Source organism: Triticum dicoccoides, chromosome 2B (genome assembly GCF_002162155.2).
Source record: "Triticum dicoccoides isolate Atlit2015 ecotype Zavitan chromosome 2B, WEW_v2.0, whole genome shotgun sequence".
Classification (NCBI taxonomy): domain Eukaryota; kingdom Viridiplantae; phylum Streptophyta; class Magnoliopsida; order Poales; family Poaceae; genus Triticum; species Triticum dicoccoides.
Genome location: NC_041383.1, coordinates 616,231,002 through 616,252,769, shown reverse-complemented (window position 1 = coordinate 616,252,769; position 21,768 = coordinate 616,231,002). Strand labels below are relative to the sequence as shown.

Here is a 21,768-nt window from a genome sequence, read left to right as displayed (position 1 = left end):
GTTGTACTTGATGAAGTAGAACTTGATGTAGTCTTGGGAACCCACTTGACCAAGGCCTTAGGAGCTTCTTCAAATGCATCAATCTCCTCTTGAAGCTTGTCCTTGCCTTTTTGCTTGTGGTCTTGTGGTGGAAGATCATCTTGAGCTTGTGTTCCCTTGAAGGAAGTAGGATCATACTTCTCTTGTTGAGGAACAAACTTCGTCTTGGGGTATTGATCTTCTTCCCACTCAACTCCATTGGCATTGAACTTTCGTTCAAAACCAACACCTTGGTTCTTCCGGTGCCTTCCTTGCTTGTGTACAGCTTCCTCAAATTGCTTACTCCCGGCAAGGCTCTTGTAAACACCTTTCTCTATAATTCCCTTCAATAAGCTATTTTCTTGCTCAAGTGTAACTTGGCTAAGAGAATCATTAGTGGAATCAAGAGAACTACTAGAAGCAACAACATTGGATTTAGCATGATTATTGTTACTACGAGAGGAAGAATCCTTCTTGTTCTTGTTAATGGACTTGACTTGAGGCATGTAAGTAGATAAAAGTAAACGCTTGGCAATGTAAGAAGAACTTTTCTTACGGAGATCATCATTGATTGCCTTTAAGAACTCATGCTCTTGCTCAAGGTTGAGCTTTTCAAAGCGTAACTTCTCATGAGTCCTTAAAAGTTCTCGATGATCTTCTAAGATAGTTTCATGAGCTAACTTAAGAGTGTTTAGTTCTTTAGTTAGAAGCTCAATCTTCTCCTTATCAGTGTCATTCGTTTTATCTTGATTAGCATGATTAATTGACGTTTCATCATAGTATTCATCACTAGAGTTGTCAACAAGTAAATCATCATCACCTAGCAAGTCATCTTCATCACTATTGAAATCAACATACTCGGGGTGTGTTACCTTGGGCCCTTTAGCCATGAAGCATCTTCCAAGTCCTTCATTTGGTGAATCAAATATGTCGTAGGAGTTGGTTGACACAAGTGCTAGACCGGCAACACCTTCATCTTGAGTATATTCGGAGTCAGAGTGATAGCTTCTCTCGGAGTGATTGTCGGAGTCGGAGCTGGATACCCATTCACCAGCATGAGCTTGATGTCTTCGTTTTGTGTAGCTCCTTGATAACTTGTCCTTCCTTTCCGAATCCTTGCTTCTCCGGGATGTTCTTCGTTCATAATGATCATCTCTACTCCTCCTCTCTCTTGGTGGTGATTCTTCTCTTCTACTTCTCCTCTTGGGTAGTTCTTCTCTTCTTTTGTAGGGCGCCGTACACTCATTGTAATAGTGTCCGGGTCTCCCACAATTGTAGCAATTGCGCTCTCGACTAGAAGATCTTTTGTCATTGTAGGACCTTGACTTGGAGCTTCTCTCTTTGCTTCTATTCTTGTAGAACTTGTTGAAGTTCTTCACCATTAAGCTCAGTTCTTCATTGAAGGTTTGTTTCTCACTTGATGATGTAGGAGATTCAGATGAGGCTTTGTAAGCACCACTGACTTGTTGTGAAGTTCCTCCTTATCCTTGAGTGACATCTCATGAGCAACAATTCTTCCAATGACTTCCGTTGGCTTGAGATCTTTGTAATTGGGCATCATTTGGATCAATGTGCACACGGTATCATATTTTCCGTCCAAAGCTCTTAGGATCTTCTTGATGATGAATTTTTCGGTCATCTCTTCACTACCTAAGCCGGCAATCTCATTTGTGATAAGAGCAAGCCTAGAGTACATTTCAGCGACACCTTCACCATCCTTCATTTTGAACTTGTTAAGTTGACTTTGGAGCACATCCAACTTGGATTCCTTGATGGAGTCGGTACCTTCATGCATATCAATCAAAGTATCCCAAATTTCCTTTGCATTCTCAAGACGGCTGATTTTGTTGAATTCTTCGGGGCACAATCCGTTGAAGAGGATATCACAAGCTTGAGCGTTGTATTGCAGCATCTTCAAATCTTCCGCGCTAGCTTCACGGTTCGGTTCTCTCCCATCAAAGAATTCACCTTGCAAGACAATACACACAATAGCCCAAACGGTGGGGTTATGTCCAAGAATATGCATTTTCGTCTTATGCTTCCAACTAGCAAAATTAGTACCATCAAAGTAAGGACCTCTACGGTGATAATTTCCCTCACTAGACGCCATACTCTCCTAGGTTGTGAAACCAAGGCTATGACCACCAAAAGCTATGGAAATCAAAGCAAATGGAGACCAAAGCTCTGATACCACTTGTAGGATCAAAAGTATGTCTAGAGGGGGTGATTAGACTGCTTGACCAAATACAAACTTATCCTTTTCCCAATTTTAGTCTTTGGCAGATTTTAGCTATCTTAGCACAAGTCAAGCAATCTTAACACAATTCAAGCAAGCATGCAAAGAGTATATGTGCAGCGGAAAGTAAAGCATGCAACTTGCAAGAATGTAAAGGGAAAGGTTTGGACGATTCAAACGCAATTGGAGACGCGGATGTTTTTGTCGTGGTTCCGATAGTGGTGCTATCGTGCATCCACGTTGATGGAGACTTCAATCCACGAAGGGTAACGGTTGCGCGAGTCCACGGAGGGCTCCACCCACGAAGGGTCCACGAAGAAGCAACCTTGTATATCCCACCATGGCCATCACCCACGAAGGACTTGCCTCACTAGCGGTAGATCTTCACGAAGTAGGCGATCTCCTTGCCCTTACAAACTCCTTGGTTCAACTCCACAATCTTGTCGGAGGCTCCCAAGTGACACCTAGCCAATCTAGGAGACACCACTCTCCAAGAAGTAACAAATGGTGTGTTGATGATGAACTCCTTGCTCTTGTGCTTCAAATGATAGTCTCCCCGACACTCAACTCTCTCTCACAGGATTTGGATTTGGTGGAAAGAAGATTTGAGTGGAAAGCAACTTGGGGAAGGCTAGAGATCAAGATTCATATGGTAGGAATGGAACATCTTGGCCTCAACACATGAGTAGGTGGTTCTCTATCAGAAACAGCAAGTTGGAAGCGTAGGTTTGTTTTGATGGCTCTCTCCACTAATGAAGAGGAGGCGGAGGGGTTTATATAGCCTCCACACAAAATCTAACAGTTACACACAACTTGCCAAACTCAGTGGGACCGAATTGATAAACTCGGTCGGACCAATTTAGCAAATCTAGTAACCATTAGGAATTTTGGTGGGACCGACATGCAACTCGGTAGGACCGATATGGTTAGGGTTTAGGGCTTAACGTAATGTCGGTGAGACCGATTGCACAAACTCGGTGAGACCGATTTTGGTAATAAGCTAACCAGAGAGTTGGTCAGGTAAACTCGGTGGGACCGGTTCGCTCATTTTGGTGGGACCGAAATGTTACGAAAAGGAAACAGGGAGTTTACGTTGCAATCTAGGTGGGACCGATCGCTCATCTCGGTGGTACCGAAACGTTACGAAGGGAAATAGAGAGATTACAATCCCATCTCGGTGAGACCGAGATCCCTATCGGTGAGACCGATTTGCCTAGGGTTTGTGGCAGTGGCTATGACATCTGAACTCGGTGGCGCCGGATAGAAAGAATCGGTAGGGTCGAGTTTGACTTTTGGTTTAGGTCATATGTGGATGTGAGAAAGTAGTTGAGGGTTTTGGAGCATATCACTAAGCACTGTGGAGCAAGAAACTCATTAAACAACACCTCATCCCTCCTTGATAGTATTGGCTTTTCCTATAGACTCAATGTGATCTTGGATCACTAAAATATAAAATGTAGAGTCTTGAGCTTTTGAGCTTGAGCCAATCCTTTTATCCTTAGCATTTTGAGGGATCCACTTTTCTCATCCATGCCATGCCATTCATTGAGCTTTTCCTAAAATGTTCATCTTGGAATGATGTTAGCTCAATGAGCTATATGTTGTTAGGAATTACCAAAACCACCTAGGGATAGTTGCATTTTCACCAAAGGATACCTAGAACCCCACGCGGAAATTGCCTCCTTACCAAAGTTTGCGAGCTTGTTGATCCAGATACACATACATGGGATGACGACTTGGTACGAGACATTTTCCAAGAGGAAGAGGCCACAATTATCTTAGCAACACCACTCCGGGAGGACTTTGAGGATTTCTATGCATGGTTCCATGACAACAAGGGCCAGTTCTCGGTAAAGTCAGCCTACAAATTGTATGCGCAAGAGCGTGATTTGGAAAGACCGGGGGCCTCTGAACCTATCCCCTATGGATGGGAATGGAAAGAGATTTGGTCTCTGCCTTGCCAGCCAAAAATCCAACATTTCCTATGGAGGTTTGCACACAACAGTCTGCTTCTGAAGAGAAGCATCAAGCGGAGAGGAGTTGAATGTGACACCCTGCGTGTTTGCTGTAAGAGACTCGAGGAGGACGGGGCACATTTGTTTCCGCGCTGCAAGCAGGTCAGGCGGATGTGGCGAGCGCTGCAACTAGAAAACCTAAGAGAGCGACTTACTGCCTGCAGGGGAGCCATGGAGGTTATGCATGAAACGCTTCGGCTGCCAGAGGATAAAAAACTATTTGTTGCATGCCTGCTGTGGAGGTGGTGGACCTGGCGAAACAAATTTAATGCGGGCGAGAAGCATGTTTCCCTGGACAGCCTGCCTGCCGAGATCAGCCATTGGGCCTCTGACTCGATGGAATTGTGCCGACAGCCTTGAAGTACAAAAGGAGGACAGCCAGCGTAGGTGTGGAGGAGGCCCGAGGGATATCCTGAAGATTAATAGCGACGGGGCCTACTCTGCAAGACATGGCACCGGGGGCTAGGGCTTCGCAATCCGAGACCAAGCAGGGGACGTGAGGGGTTCCGGAGCTGGCCATCTGAAACATGTGGCGTCAGCACTGCAAGCCGAAGCAGAAGCGTACATTGCGGCCCTTGAGGCGGCATCCGACTGGGCATGACGCGCGTCCAGGTCAAGTTGGACAGTAAAGAGTTGGTAAAAGCACTAACTAGCAACGAATCAGACCTGGCGGCCGAAGGAATCCTATTCAGAGATATACGTGAGTTTGCTCGGTTGAATTTTAGCCAGATTTCTTTCTCCTTTGCCCTGTTAGAATAAATCCGAGGCACTCCGTCGATCTACCGAAGACTAAGCAATCACACGAGGCACGACACCGAGATTTGTTAACGAGGTTCATCGATATGGCTACGTCCCCGGGGCTTGACTACGGGCGCTCCTCCCCATGACACCATCACAATACCGCACCCTGGCCGCCCGGGCGCCGGCTCCCCCGCGTGCCCGTGCTATTATGTTGGTATGGGTTACATCGTGTGTCTACCCCTGATATATATGAGAGGCCTAGGATACAAGTGTCCTATTAGGACACAACACCTACCCTGTCTACACACAGTACGACTCCAAGTCCAACTGTAACCTAACTTGTACAATAATATTCGACGCAACTCTAACAAACTCCACCTTGGCGAATATTCTCCATCATCTTGAATTCGTCCGCGCATCGAACCTCCATGTACATTGGACTTGAGATACGCCATGAGCACCGCTGCTACTCCCAGACTCCATGTGACTCCACCTGCAACTGTAGTCTCTTCTTGTCTTCTTCACAATCAATACTCGAGCAAAATTAAGTTCCTCATTACTCTACCTTGTGCTTCCAACTTCTGGAGAATCCGTTCAACGCCATCACACACCGACCACTGTCTGCATGAAAATGAACAATTCACATATTGGACGCCACATATAAGAGTTACCTGAACTCAACGTCACCGCTCTTTCTTGACTGCTTGTCTGAAACTTGAAGGAATTTCACCGTCGCCCTGTGTCACCCTGAGTCAAATTCGCAGTTGTCTCACCCCTTTTTCGGATAGTCTTTGGCATGTCCCACAGCTATAGCACTCCGCCTCTTTCTGTATTTGTCATCTGCACTTTGCCATGTGCACTGAACACCACAGAATATACGGCCATGTACTCTCTCAGCTTTTGACAATTTCAGACTTTCCGCCACTTTCTCAGATTCTTCCATGGTCAACTCATGTCCATCAACTAGCACCGATAGACCCAGTCACCAACTCGAATCTGGTACTTGTCAACACTGCTTCAACACCCTTGCACATTTTGTCTGACCACATGTCTGACCACCAGTGCCTTGGTCTGTCGCTGTGTCCCATGCTTACCGCACGCCTCGCCGCTATCACCATGTCGAGCCTCTGCTGTCCTGGTCGAGTCTCCCGAGTAGCTAGCCCCCACTGCCTCAACCCCCACTGCAGAGAACCATCGATCATCACCGACCGATGCCAAGTATCACGTCTCCATCAGACCACTGGTACCCAGTCCGATCCACGTGTCTCGCTATCCCGCTGAAATAGGCTTCGATTCTCCGATATCTTACACCGTAGCCCCTCCATCAGCACAGAGCATAGTCATCCATCAGACTCCAGCTCCACCTTCAACATGACTCCATGTAGTTGCGCTATGCTACCCCCGGCGCTCCGTCGATTTCAAACTCTTATGTGTGCACTGCCTTGAATCAACCCTGCGTCATAGTCTTGTCGAAGCCGCACAAGCCCTCAGACCTGCACCACGTGTTTCCGCGCCCCAGAAGTCGGCCACCATCAGCATCACGCTCCTACGTCGTCGTCGCTGAAAACACCGCCGTCTTCTCCTTTGACCGACATCCCCGTCGATCCGTCAGACAGTCCAGTCCGACCCAGTCGAAGTTATCCGACTGCAACCATGCTCCACCCCGCATCTTGTCCGCCCGCACGTCTCAGTGCATTGCTTGACGCCCTGCGTATGCATGATCCATGTGTGATGCGCTACGAATCTGTGTTGACGAACAGCAAGGTCGCTTCCATATTGACATCTTGACGAACAATCTGCATACCCAAGAAAAGAAAAGAAAAACCTAAAAGAGATAGCCTTGGTAGCCTTCCTTGTGTGTCCAAACTGGAGATCTATGATCAGCAATAAAGCTCAAGACCAATCCATAACAGCACACGTGACTTCCTTGCACTTTCTTTTGTTTTGTTTCTTCACATACATGCACGCTTCGGGTTCATCCCATGTCCAGCAGCTTCTCCTTGCAACGTAACAACACCAAACGCACCCGCCTTATCACAAACGATCCAACTCGTCCACCGTTGGACCTCCACGGACGTATCACAGCCCACTTAGCCTTCCGCGTAAAGTCGCCGCCTCCCTTGGGCCTCACCAGTACCTGGTCCAGGCGCCGCCATGCATGCTGCATGTCCCGCTGGACCGCATCGCGTACGACACGCACTTCCTGCCTGATGCCACGCTGGCGCCCCAACTCGGCCTTGCACCATCACGCTCGGCTTCGAATCGATTACGGCCGCACCGCGCAGCCACCGCTCGACGAGGCAAACCGATCCGATCCGCTGCTACTGCCGCCTTCGATCTCTTCGAGATCCTTTCTTTTCCTTTAACAAATCCACACGATCTTCTGCCCGATTCTGACTGCTTTTCTTCAATCTCGCCCGATCGCAACCAGACAACTTCCAAAGGACATTTCTAATCGACTAGCTTCGATACGATCCTTCCTCATGTTGTCTTTAAACGGAACGATCCATCCTCTAGATCAATACGTTCGTGACCTTCGAGTAACCAAGCTCTGATATCACTTGTTAGAATAAATTCGAGGCACTTCGTCGATCTACCGAGGACTAAGCAATCACACGAGGCACGACATCGAGATTTGTTAACGAGGTTCACCAGTATGGCTACGTCCCCGGGGCTTGACTACGGGCGCTCCTTCCCATGACACCGTCACAATACCGCACCCTGGCCGCCCGGGCGCCGGCACACGCCGCCGGCTCCCCCGCGTGTCCGTGCTATTATGTTGGTATGGGTTACATCGTGTGTCTACCCCCGATATATATGAGAGGCCTAGGATACAAGTGTCCTATTAGGACACAACACCTACCCTGTCTACACACAATATGACTCCAAGTCCAACTGTAACCTAACTTGTACAATAATATTCGACGCAACTCTAACAATTGTTGGGTTTAGTCCCACATTGGTTGTGGGGGGAGAAATAACACGACTTATAAGGGCGGGGGTGTCCCCTCCTAACAGGCTAGTCTTTTGGAGGGAGAGGGCCCAAGGCCTATCATAAGTCGGTGCTGCTTTCCGGTTGGGTCTGGTTGACGCATGTGGGTCGGAAACGCTGGTGATAGCGGACCCGGGATTGCGTAACAAGTGGTATCAGAGCCCAGGTGCCCGGAATGAATCTCGGTAGACTCATGGGTGGTCGGTCATGGTTGGTGGGCTGGAAACGCTGGTGTTAGCGGGCCCATGGATGACCGATGTGTGAGGGGGAGATTGTTGGGTTTAGTCTCACATCGGTTGTGGGGGGAGAAATAACACGACTTATAAGGGCGGGGGTATCCCCTCCTAACAGGCTAGTCTTTTGGGGGAGAGGGCCCAAAGCCTGTCATAAGTCGGTGTTGCTCTCCGGTTGGGTCTGATTGACGCATGTGGGTCGGAAACGCTGATGATAGCGGTCCCGAGATTGCGTAATATGCCCCAAGGGGTTGTAATGATTTAGTTCATGCTGTCGCTGCTTTTGGAGCAAAGCGCCTCGTTGTTCGGGAGATATGACTTGAAGCCCTCCCATATGATGTAAGTGTTCGACGGGCGAGCAGCCTGGCTGGACCTGGTTAATGTATCGAATCATAGTGTTCCATTTCAAAAAAAAAAAAAATCTCTACCACCGCGTGTTGTCATCCTTTGCTTTGCTGCCCCTATGTCCACCGGCGGAGCTTCAAGAGGGTAAAATCGTGTTGTGGCCCGCCCAACCCATGAGATTTTTTTTATACATACACCGATCCCGGCCCATTGTAGAGCTTCAGCCTCGCTAGCTTGCATTCCCTTCACAAGTTTGCATCCTGCAACGCCTTGCCCGGATCCCGTGCGCAAACCAGCACACAAAAGCTAGGGCAAAGATGCACAACCACATGAGATTCTCGAAAGAAAAAAGAAGGTGCACAACCACAAATGAGCGTGGAGCGGAGCCTAAGCACTGAGAGCCAGGGAGCAGCACACTGAGAACCAGCACACAAAAGCAAGAAGCACCGCTGGTCTGTTGCACAACGAGCACAGTTAAATTTCCTTTCCCCGTTCAATTCTTATTGCCAAAGTACCAATTTTCCTACAGACTGTAGACTATATATCACTCTGAAATTAAAATTGACGATTCAAGCTGTAATTTAGGCACTACAGTACAAACAATTTTCCTGTAGCATACAACTTAATGTGGTAAAATGGCATGGCTTATTTTGTTCTCCATCTCGAGAAAGTAACGAAACAACAAAATTTCTCGACCGAGCCGACCTCTCAGCAGTCAGCACCTCCCGCGCTTCTTCACTGGTTCCTCCTAGTCACTTCCGGAAGCATACAGATCAGCGTCCTCCAAATCGTCGCTGTCGGAGTCGCCTTCGGAGTCCTCGTCGCAGGACACATCGTCGAAGAAGTCGCCGTCGTCATCATCGTCCTCCTCGCCGACCGTCTTCGTCTCCCGAGACGTGCCGGCGTACCCGCGCCGGGCACACACAGCCGCCGCGGCAGCAGCAACAGTTGGCTGGAGGGATAATCGCGAGGTGCCGTTGACCACCGCCGCGGCAGGCCGAAGAGGCGCCGCGCCAGTTGGGAGCCCCGGGCGGGTGGCCGACGCAGCGAATCGGCGGGTGGCCATGGAAGCAAACCTTACGGCGGCGCGCTGCATGGCGTACGCCGTCGGCGCGTAGGTGTGATGGGTGCTGTGGGTTGGTGCCTTGGTGGAAGGTGGCGGCTAGGGTTTCGAGAGAGCTTTGGGTACGGCGCGGCTGGGCTTTTAATGGAGCGGGAGTGCGCGAGATGCGAGGCCTCGGGCCAAGATCGAGAAACGTGGGCGCCCTGACCGCCGGGGCCGGCTTTCCCCCATCAAGCATGTGTAGGCTTACAGTACGTTTTCTTTCCATTTTAGAGGAATTCGGTCATGGCTTGGGCCGGTAGTGCTGTCGGGCTTTGGAGGTGTAATTGGGCTTGGGCCTGAAATATTATTCAACTATGGAATGAAGTTTCTCTCAAAAAGAAAAGCTATTGAATGAAGTATCTAAATCAGTTGAATGTTAAGTTTGTCTTAGAAAAAAATTTGAAAATTAAGTTTGTCTAAAAAGGAAGTTGAATGGTAAGTTCCATTGGAAAAGACTTGGATGGCAAGTCATTAAAAAAGGTTGAATGGTGAGTGTACTCTCAAAAGAAAAATTGAATGGTGAGTGGTGCCCTGTTGACCATGAGGCGTCACACAATTTTGGCATGTGTACAAAATAACAATGCTACACACACGGAGTCTTTACAGGGTTGTTAGAGGTGGAGTTTTTGATTGGGTGTTAGTTGGGGGGGCACCCTCATGAAATTTAGGGGGGGGGTGTTTGTTAAGTTGGACAGAGTCTATGAACACCCTGTAAAACCCTATGTGTTTACCATTTTTGTGTACAAAATCCTTAGCTGATTTTGGTTCGTCTTCCTTGTTAACATTCGCCAAAGCATGGCAACAGAAACAGTCAAATATTGACTATAATATCTTTTACGAATTGCTAAAGCTCTTGTGGCCAAATTTTAGATAATACAATCGGTATCTTAATAGTCTGGTTTTGGTGATTTATGTTCATTCAAACAAAATGGCAAATGTGAGCGTGAACCAAGTTGGAGACGAGAACGATGAGGTTCAGAGTGAGTGCCGATGACGATGGGGATTCATGGTTGCGGTGCAAGGGTTAGTTCAGGGTAGGGAATTTGTGGTGAAGGGAATGAATTGAAGGGTAAAACCGTCCCCGAGGTTAAAGGGATGGCCAAGGGGCGATGGCGGGACCAGTACTCGTAGCCCTTAGATGAGAACGGGTTATGGAAGAAGATTGTTGGGCAGAGGTGGTGGCTAAAGGTAGAAGAAAGGAAACAATGGATTTGGATCTGTTACCTATTAAAATCAACAGTATCTGAATTTCTGAGCAATACATATAAGTAGTCCCACATATATAGTTTTTATGAAGTTGATTTGGCCTTAAAAATCAAATTCAGTTAGGGAAGTACCAAAAATTCAACTCTCCCGGGTAGTGGTGTTCAGAAATTGAGTTAACATAATATTCAAGATGTTAGTTATATTCAAATTTTAATTTGATGTTCCATGTCCAATATTCACATACTAGCTACTCCCACAACATGTCTATAACTGTAAGTGCATCTAGTGCCACCCCTAGTTGGTTTTGGAGTATTGACGACAAACTTGGTTGATGGACTAATGTGTTTGTGAGAATTGTAGGATAACACAGGTAGTAGTCCCATATTGATTTGGTTTACCTACTAGAGATGACCCCTAAAAATGTGTGAAGACATTGAAGACAATGGTGGTCTGTGAATACATTCACATTGAAGACTATGACAGGAGAAGACATCGCGCGAAGACTATGGAGTGCGAAGACATAGTTGTTTCGTAGTTTCCTTTTCTTCTTTGTTGAGTCGTAGGAACCACCGTACTGTTAAGTGGGGTCCAAGTGAACAAAGTCAGAGTGACTGATGTGATGCTCAACCAAATCCTATGTCTTCGAGTGAAGACAATGAGAGCAACTCTTATCCAGTTGGATGAGTTAGCTAAGCTGCCACGTGTGTTTGAAATCTGACCATTGGACACGTGTTAGTTCCTTAGTGACCCAGGGTCATTTTGGACAAATCAGGTCGGGTTGCCTCCTAGCTATAAATAGCCCACCCCCTACATCATAAATTGGTGGCTGCTCAGAGTTAGTGCATGGCTTTTGTCGTTTGAGAGCAAGCCACCTCCGAAGCCTTTGTGAGAGAATCCTTGCGAGAACAAAGCCCAAAACACCCAGAGCCAAAGAGTGTTAGGCATCACTGAAGTCTTTTTGTCCGCGTGATTTGAAGACTTATTACACTTGAGGACTGTGAATCCTCCAGCCGGTTAGGCGTCACGTTCTGATCATCCAAGAGTCATTGTGGATTGTCGGTGAACGAAGTCTGTGAAGGTTTGGAAGTCTCCCTTGAAGACTTACCAGAGTGATTGGGCGAGGACTAAGTGTTCTTGGCTCAAGGGGAATAAGGTGAAGACACGGTCTTCTGAGTTGAATCTCAGCCTCCCTAACCAGACGTACAGTTATCACAACAATTGGAACTGATCCAACAAACCCCTTGTCCTCTCCGAACAACTAGTTCTATCCTACCTCTCTCACCTTACTTACAGTTTGTCTTCATGAAGTCTTTGTCTACTTGCCTGATCTGATTGCCTTCACTGTGTGAAGACTGCTGTCTATTTGGCTTCATACCTTTTTCCATCCTGATCCATATTACCTAGCTGCTCATAGTCTTCGTGCTTTCACTACATTGCTTACTTGACTATGGCTTGTCTAGTTTAGTCTACCCTTCCGTTGCATATCAATAGGTTCATTTCTATTGTTTGTCTTTGAAACACCCCTACTTTGAAGACTTTCATAAAAATCGCCTATTCACCCCCGCTCTAGTCGAATACTAGCACTTTCAATTGGTATCAGAGCAAGGTGCTCCCTTGTTCTGTGTGATTCGGTTTAACCACCTGGAGTTTAGCTATGTCAACCGCAGGGATAATCAAATCTCCGTTGCGTGCCCTGTCTTCGATGGCACTGATTATCCCTACTGGAAAAATAAGATGCATATGCATCTTGAAGCCATTGATGTTGATCTCTGGTATGTCGTCAAGAACGGCGTTCCCAAGACTAGTGAAGGTGTCACTCCTGCTGATGTCAAGAAGTTCATACAACTGGACTCAACTGCCAAGAACATCATCTGTGGTCATCTGACCAAGGGGACAGTATGGTCGTGTGAGTGCTTTGGAAACTACGAAGCTAGTCTGGGACTGGCTCTCCAAGGTTAACGAAGGCGTCTCAACATAGAGAGATTCAAGGATCAGTGTTCTTCGCAATCTCTTCAACCGCTTCAAGAGAAATGACAATGAGAATGTCCAGCTCACATTTGATTGCCTCACTGATATCACGAATGAGCTTCATGGACTCGGTGCCACTGAGATCACCAAGCACGAAATCGTCAAGACACTTCTGAGATCTCTTGACAGCTCATTTGACACCCTGGCCCTGATGATTCAAGAGCGCCCTGACTTCAAGACTCTCGATCCATCTGACATACTTGAGAGGCTCAACACACATGAGTTCCAGCTATCTGAGAAAAGAGATATCTATGGTCCCAACTATGTTCGTACTCATGCTTTGAAGGCAAAACTCCTCGTCCGAAGAAGAATCTGACTGCAATTCTGGGGATCTTGAAGACATTGGAAAGGAGCTTGCTATGCTTGTGAAGAAGTTCCAAAAGTTCACCAAGAAGAAAGACTTCAGAAAGTCTTCAAGATCCAGCTCAAGAAATGATGAAGCTTCCTCTCATGATCACAAGAAGAGAACCTGTCACAAGTGCAAGAAACCTGGTCACTATATCTCTGAGTGTCCACAGTGGGACAATGAGACAAAGAAGAAGAAGAAGAGCAAGGAATATGATTCTGATGACAAGAAGAAGAAGAAATCCTCAAAGTCTTCTTCCAAGTCTTCATCAAAGTCTTCATCACACAAGAAGAGCTCATCTAGCAAGGCTCGTGCTTTTATTGGCAAGGAGATGGATTCAGAGGAGGAGTCTGCACCCGAGGAGGCAGAGGTGGAGTCCGAAGAGGAATATGATTCTGGAGTAGCAAGCCTAGCTCTAGCTTCTGCATACGTCGCCAAGTCCATCTTCAACACTAAAGACAATGGCCTCATCACCAACGCTGATGCCAAGGATGAGGATGACTCTGCTCCCACCTACTGCTCATGGCACTTGGTGCCAAGGTAAACTCACGCGATTCTTACTTTCAAACATCAAGTGAAGATGACTCTGAATGTGAATCTAAACCTAGCTACAAAACACTTGCTAAAATTGCAACTTAACAACAGAATGCCATGGAACATATTCAAAAATTGTTAGACAAAAGCGATGACCTGTTGGACGCGGAAATGACCCGATCTCAGTCCTTAATTGAAGACATTAAAAATATTCATGTTAAGTATGAGGAACTTGAAAGTCGTCATGGATCTCTCTCAACCTATCATGAAAAGCTTTCCTATGATTACCTTCAAAGGAAGCAGGAACTTGAGAAATTAAGATCGGCTCATGAAGATCTTCAAAAGGAAAACAAGTCACTCCGCGCTCAACAGATCAGTTCCGCTCAGGAAGGATTTGAACCACCATGTCTAAAATGTATTGAGCGTGATAATGCTGTCTCTGTTGCTGAATGTTCAACAGCTGCTACTGTTGCAATATCTTCAACTGCCAATGTGGTAACTAACCCCTCAGCTGAGGATACCACTACTATTGATGATGAGAATGCCAGGTTGAAGTCATTACTTGAGACAGGAATGTACAAAATTCTCAAAGGGCATCAGACACTATGTGATGTCCTTAAAAAGCAGATTTTGAACTGAAACCCTAGGAAAGAGGGTGTTGGGTTCGAGAGGAAAATGAATGTTGATGGTTCTTACTGGATGCTTGAGCAGTACCCCAAAACCACATGGGTTGCTGCTAAGGGACCTTTAGTGGATCCATCTACCTTATCTGGCTTCACTAGTGCTAACCCAATTATCATTTATGAGTCCTTTGATGCAAACTATAAAATGTTCAGGAATCAGAATGGTGAAGTGTTTGCTAGGTACATTGGTACTAACTGCAGGAATGGACCACCTCTTAAGAAGATCTGGGTACCCAAGCGTTGTCTAGAAAGTCTTCCCTTGAATGTCGTCATGACACCACCAGGAAAGAAGACAAACCCCAGACCAAAGGCTTCATACACACCGAGGACTCACCTGAGTCACCCTAACGCCAATGTTTTGCAGGGAAATCATACTCAGACCTTTGAATATGAGCGTGTTTCATCAAACCGCTATGTTCATAAGTCTAAGAACTTTTTTTGCTTATTCTTATGAGTATTATTCTCCTCCTGCAAGGCTATTTGCTAGGGCTCCAAAGTCAAAGTTCTCAGATGCTGCACTTAGACTCATTGCTTCTAAGCCACCCCTAAAGATGTGGGTGGTTAAGAAAACTTAACTCTCTTTTGCAGGGAAAGGTCTCCAGCTGGAAATCAAAGGAGTCTGATACTTATGTTGGGGACCTTAAACATCTTGTGGGACGCAAGATAAAATGTCCAAATGGTCTTACTATGTATTTCGTCTTGGGATTCCTTGACACTCATCCTATCTATCCTAACCAAGATCTGAACTTCTATGTTCCGCTTGTTTGTCAAATGTTTCTGCTTCACAACTCTCTTGGTGAAGCCTATCCGCCAAACTATACTGTAGGCTATGACACCTCAAGCTTCAGAATGGATTATGGATAGTGGCTGCACCAACCACATGACTGGTGATCGAAGTCTTCTAATGGATTCAACTCTTCGGCCGTTTCATAAAAGTCATATCACATTTGGTGACACTGGCAAAAGTAAGGTATTGGGTCTTGGTAGAGTTGCAATCTCAAAGGATCAGCACATGGATAAAGTGATGCTTGTTGAATCCCTTGGTTTCAACTTAATGTCTGTATCAATGCTATGTGATTTGAACATGATTGTGATATTTGGAAAATATCGTTGCCTTGTCCTTATGGAATCTGACAAATCTCTAGTCTTTGAAGGGTATCGAAAAGATGATTTGTATATGGTAGATTTCTCAGTAGGACCACATCTTGCCGTATGTGTTCTAGCAAAAGCTTGAAAGTGTTGGCTCTGGCATCGGAGGCTAGGACATGCGGGCATGAGGAACTTGTACACTCTTGCAAAGAAGAAGCACGTCGTGGGCATTGAAGGCATCAAGTTCAAGAAAGACCATCTGTGTGGTGCCTGTGAAGGTGGGAAGATGACGAGGGCCAAGCATCCCTCGAAGACAATCATGACAACATCTCAACCCTTCGAGCTGCTTCACATGAATTTATTCGGCCCTACTCACTACTCTACTCTTACTACCATTGCTTGTCTCTATGGTTTCGTTATTGTTGATCATTACTCGAGATATACCTGGGTGCATATAATTCTCTATAAGACTGAAGTGCAGGATGTCTTTAGACGCTTCGCCAATCGTGCCATGACAAACTATGGCATCAAGATCAAGCGCATCAGAAGTGACAACGGCACAGAATTCAAGAACAACGGCCTCGACACCTATCTTGATACACTCGGCATCACTCATGAGTTTTTTGCTCCCTACACACCTCAGCGGACTGGCATCGTGGAGCGCAAGAACAGAACCCTCATTGAGATGGCTCGGACGATGCTTGATGAGTACAAGACTCCAAGGAAGTTCTGGACTGAAGCCATTGACACTGCATGCCATGTCATCAATCGTGTTTATCTTCACAAGCTTCTAAAGAAGACATCATATGAGCTGCTAACTGGTAAGAAGCCAAACAATAGTTACTTTAGAGTATTTGGTGCTAGGTGCTGGATCAAGGATCCACATCACACTTCAAAATTTGCACCAAAAGCACATGAAGGTTTTGTGCTTGGATACGAAAAGGATTCGCACTCCTACAAAGTCTTCAACCTCTTTCACTATAAAGTGGTTGAAACTGTGGATGTGCGGTTCGATGAGACTAATGGCTCGCAAAGAGAGCACTTGCCAAATGTGCTAGATGAAGTCCCTTCTAGTGAATCTATCAAGCTCATGGGTACTGGAGAAATCATACCTTCTGAAGCTCAGGCTGAAAACGAACTCATCATTGCACCAAATCAACCTAAAGACAATGCTCAGCCTAAAGTCAATGCTGAAGCTGAAGACAATGATCTGCAAGGGCAAAATCTTCGTCCAGTTCATCCCCGAGTTGCAAATGAAGTACAGATTGAGAAGATAATTGACAGCATCAATGCACCTGGTCCACTCACTCGTTCAAGAGCAACACAACTAGCAAATTTCTATGGGCACTTTGCATTTGTCTCTATATCTAAACCCAAGAAAGTTGCTGAAGCCTTTATGGAACCTGAATAGATTCAATCCATGCAAGAAGAGCTTCATCAGTTCGAGCTGAATAACGTCTGGGAACTAGTCAAGCGTCCTGATCCTCGCAAGAATAATATCATTGGCACCAAATTGATCTATCGCAACAAACAAGATGAACATGGTCAAGTTGTCAGAAACAAGCCTCATCTGGTTGCTCAAGGTTACACTCAAATAGAAGGGATTGACTTCGATGAAACATTTGCTCCCGTGGCAAGACTTGAAGCCATTCGCATACTGCTAGCATATGCCAACCATCACAACATCCTTCTGTACCAAATGGATGTGAAGAGTGCCTTTCTCAATGGCAGGATTGAAGAAGAAGTGTATGTTGCACAACCACCTGGCTTTGAAGATCCAAAACATCCTGATATGGTGTACAAGCTCAACAAGGCACTGTATGGCCTCAAACAAGCTCCTCGCGTTTGGTATGACACGCTCAAAGACTTCTTGAAGAGCAAAGGCTTCAAACTTGGTTCTCCAGATCCAACACTCTTCACGAAGTCATACGACGGTGAACTGTTTGTGTGCCAAATCTATGTGGATGACATTATTTTCGGCTGCACTGACAAGAGATACATCGATGAGTTTAGGCACATGATGCAAGAGCAATATCAGATGTCCATGATGGGTGAGCTGAAGTTCTTCCTTGGTCTTCAAATCCGTCAACAGAGGAATGTGATCTTCATATCACAAGAGAAATACCTCAAAGATTGCCTGAAGAAGTTTGGAATGCAAGACTGCAAAGGTTACACGATGCCAATTCCAACCAAAAGTCATCTGGGTCCTGACGACAATGGTAAAGAGTTCGATCAAAAGGTATACCGCTCCATGATTGGTTCCTTACTTTACTTATGTGCATCTAGGCCAGATATAATGCTTAGCATTTGCATGTGTGCCCGATTCCAAGCGGCACCAAAGGAGTTGCATCACCTAGCGGTGAAGCGAATACTTTGATATTTGGCTTACACCCCAACGATAGGATCATGGTATCCAAAGGGCTCGACATTTGATCTGATTGGGTATTCTGATGCTGATTATGCTGGTGACAAGGTTGAATGCAAATCCACCTCTAGAACATGTCACTTTCTCGGTCACTCACTTGTCTGTTAGTCTTCAAAGAAGCAAAATTGTGTGTCACTCTCCACTTCTGAATCTGAATACATTGTTGCTAGATCGTGCTGTGCTCAGCTTCTATGGATGAAGCAAACTCTCAAGGACTATGGCATCAACACGAAGAATGTGACACTCTTCTGTGACAATGAAAGCGCCATCAAGCTTTCCAAGAATCCAGTTCAGCACTCGAAGACAAAGCACATTCAGATCGGTCATCACTTTCTCAGAGATCATGTCAACAAGGAAGACATTGATATCATTCACGTCAACACTGAAGAGCAATTGGCAGATATCTTCACTAAGCCCTTGGATAAAAAGAGGTTTTGCAGCGGTGTGAGCTAAATATCTTAGAATCCTCGAATGTCCTGTGAATGGACACACATCCTAACGCTTATGCATGTTGACGACTTAGATGTGCAACACATGAAGTAACGTATATCTTCAATTAATGAAGACTTGCCCTTTGAGTGTGAATACATTAATGTGGAATTTGACTTCGGAGTGCCACGATAATTGTGCGTCGTGTCTGGGTCTAATACTTCCTATACGGTGGGTAACGTCACCACCAAATTCTTATTGAAGTGTTTCTCTTGGCGTTATAATTGCAAAATCTTTGCATTTGGTTTGTCTTCAACATTGATTTGTCTTCATGATTTATCTTCAAAATGTTGAGCTAGTTCATATGTATATGTGTATGTATATATATATATATATATATATATATATATATATATATATATATATATATATTTGTGTTCTATCCTCTACAACATTCACTTATAGCTATGTCTTCACTCTTGAATCTTTTGATCTAAGTGAATGTGATCGGACCCTAACCTATTCTATGCTTATACCTCAACTCTATCTGTCCAAATCATGTGCATTCTATTGAAACCTGACGATTGTCTTCTATGAATCCCTGTCAGCAGAGGACAATCTGAAAAACATTTAATCTGTTTTTAATGCTGCATCCTTATTGCCTGAAAACTGGAGAAGCCGGAACAACCACCCGACAATCCAGGCGTGCGTGGGAACATGGAACAACTCTCAATGAGTTGCATGTATGCCACATGTCTCTCAGATGTGAACCACCAGGGGCACCTGCATAATTGCACTGTGCCGCCCTCCTCTTCCTGGTAAATTCTCACCCGCGCGGTCATTATCTGTTCTTCGACCTTGCCACCTCCAACAAACCCTAGCGCCTCCGCTAGCTCCCGTTGTCGCCGGAGAAGAAGCGCTTAGCTGCCGCAACCTATTCAACACCGTCCTCACACCGGCTGCGGACCTTGTCCTCTCCGCCGCCGCCGTAGGTGTCTTCCGCCGCCAAGTTAGGGTGCGGGAGATCGAACTGCTTGGCTTCTCTTCCCATCCATCTAGCAGTTTGTCAAGGGTAAATAAATCTTACTTTTACTGTCTTTTACATCTGTCAAATCTGACCACTTTTTCAAAAAGTGGTTTCTAAACTTCCGAATCTGGATTTGTTCTCTTTTGCATCTCATACCAAGATTCCTCACTTGTACTTATTCATGGATTCGTACAAATCTGGAACCAACTCTCTCCAAATAAGTGAATGTCTTCGCATTATGAGGTCAATGTCTTCAACACTGATTTATCTTCAAAATCTTCTAAGAATGCATATGACCTCTTCCCCTTCCCTCGCATCTCTAATGCTGTCACAGGTACATGTCCTTGGGAGAATCCCTTGGTTCTCATAGTCTGCATTCATTTGCAGAATATTTACAGCATCGCATTGAATCTCCTAAAGCCAGTTCCTGTTTGAAGCCAATCAGACGGAAGCCATTCACTGTGCTAAAGCCAATCAGCTTAAATTTTATGGCTACAGAAAAGTCTGCTCGGAAGGGTGGCAGGCAACACCGAGGCAACACAACTCTTGATCTGCCTCCTACCTTGTATGAACAATACAAGTCAGACCTTGATGAAAACTACAACCAATGCAAGAACCGGATTTAGTGGATCCGAAGATATTGGGCTGAAGAGTGTCGGATGTTGGGTTCCGGCAGACCCTCAAGGTTCGAACTCTGGGGTGCGCATGAAGATCTTCCCCCTACTGATCCATGTTCGATCGCCTCGTGAGAATCTAAGCTAAACGATGAACAACACAAGGACACAAGATTTATACTGGTTCAGGCCACCGTTGTGGTGTAATACCCTACTCCAGTGTGTGGTGTGGTGGATTGCCTCTGGGGCTGATGATGAACAATACAAGGGAAGAACAGCCTCGTGAGAGGTGTTCTTGAGCTGGTGCGATGAACTGCAAGGGTGAGTTCAATCGCCTCTCGGTTTAATGAGTACTTGATCTGCCTCCACTCTGTGGTGGCTAGTCCTCCTTATAGAGGCCCTTGTCCTCTTCCCAAATATTGAGCGGGAAGTGCGCCAACAACGGCCATTTTGAAGGGGAACATCTAGTACAAGTTATCCTGACTAAAGTTGGTCTTCGGCTGCCAAAGGCACTAGCGGTGACGCCGTCTTGGGCTCCACGGTGACCTCCATCCTGCCGCTCTGCTGGTCTTGGTCTTGTTGCACTGAAATGGCAACCTTTGCCTGATGCCTTGGTACTCCACGCCTGTGCTTGCCCCCTTTGCACCAAAGAGGAAACAAGGACACTACGCAGGCTGGCGCCCGCCTGGCGCCCGCCTGGTCTTGATCGTCATGGCTTGCGTCACGAGCACCTCGCGAGGTACCCTGCCTTGATCTCTCCGCCTCCTCGCGAGCCTGCCTGGCGAGGCAGTTCCTGAGGAAGTCCCGTGTCATTCGCCCCGCGAGGCTTGGCCCCTCGCGAGGGTCTTGAGTCTTGTGCTGATGAAGATGGGTCGTACTGGGCCACCACTTGAGCCATGCCGCAGGCCGCAAGCAGGCAAGTCTAGGGACCCCGTTCCTAGAACGCCGACAGTAGCCCCCGGGCCCAAGGCACACTCGGACTTGGCTTAGCGGAGAAGCGAAGGGGCAAGTGCGAACAACTTTTTGGAATTAATAAGAATTTCTGAGCGAAAGAAATACACCAGGGGGCCCACACCCTGTCCAGGAGACAGGGGGGCGCCCCTATCTCCTGGGCCCCCTGGTGGGCCTTCGGTGTCCATCTTCTACTATATCATTGCTTTTACCCTGGAAAAAATCATGGGCAAGCTTACAGGACGAAACTCCGCCGCCACGAGGCGGAACCTTGGCGGAACCAATCTAGGGCTCTGGCGGAGCTGTTCTGCCGGGGACACTTCCCTCCGGGAGGGGGAAATCATCACCAACGTTATCACCAATGATCCTCTCATCGGGAGGGGGTCAATCTCCATCAACATCTTCATCAGCACCATATCCTCTCAAAACCCTAGTTCATGTCTTGTATCCAATCTTGTATCAAAACCACAAATTGGTACCTGTGGGTTGCTAGTAGTGTTGATTACTCCTTGTAGTTGATGCTAATTGGTTTACTTGGTGGAAGATCATATGTTCAGATCCTTTATGCATATTATTACTCCTCTGATTATGAACATGAATATGCTTTGTGAGTAGTTACATTTGTTCCTGAGGACATGGGTGAAGTCTTGCTATTAGTAGTCATGTGAATTTGGTATTCGTTCGATATTTTGATGAGATGTATGTTGTCTTTTCCTCTAGTGGTGTTATGTGAACGTTGACTACATGACAC

The 21,768-nt window shown here is 46.3% G+C and overlaps 1 protein-coding gene across 1 annotated transcript; it reads right to left on the bottom strand.

Moving 5' to 3' along the window:
• Nucleotides 1-9,054: 9,054 nt before the first annotated feature.
• Nucleotides 9,055-9,788, bottom strand: LOC119368117. Its single transcript, XM_037633458.1, has one exon. It carries the CDS (start codon nucleotides 9,674-9,676, stop codon nucleotides 9,329-9,331), a length of 348 nt encoding a protein of 115 aa, XP_037489355.1. The 5' UTR covers nucleotides 9,677-9,788; the 3' UTR covers nucleotides 9,055-9,328.
• Between the last annotated feature and the right edge of the window lie 11,980 nt (nucleotides 9,789-21,768).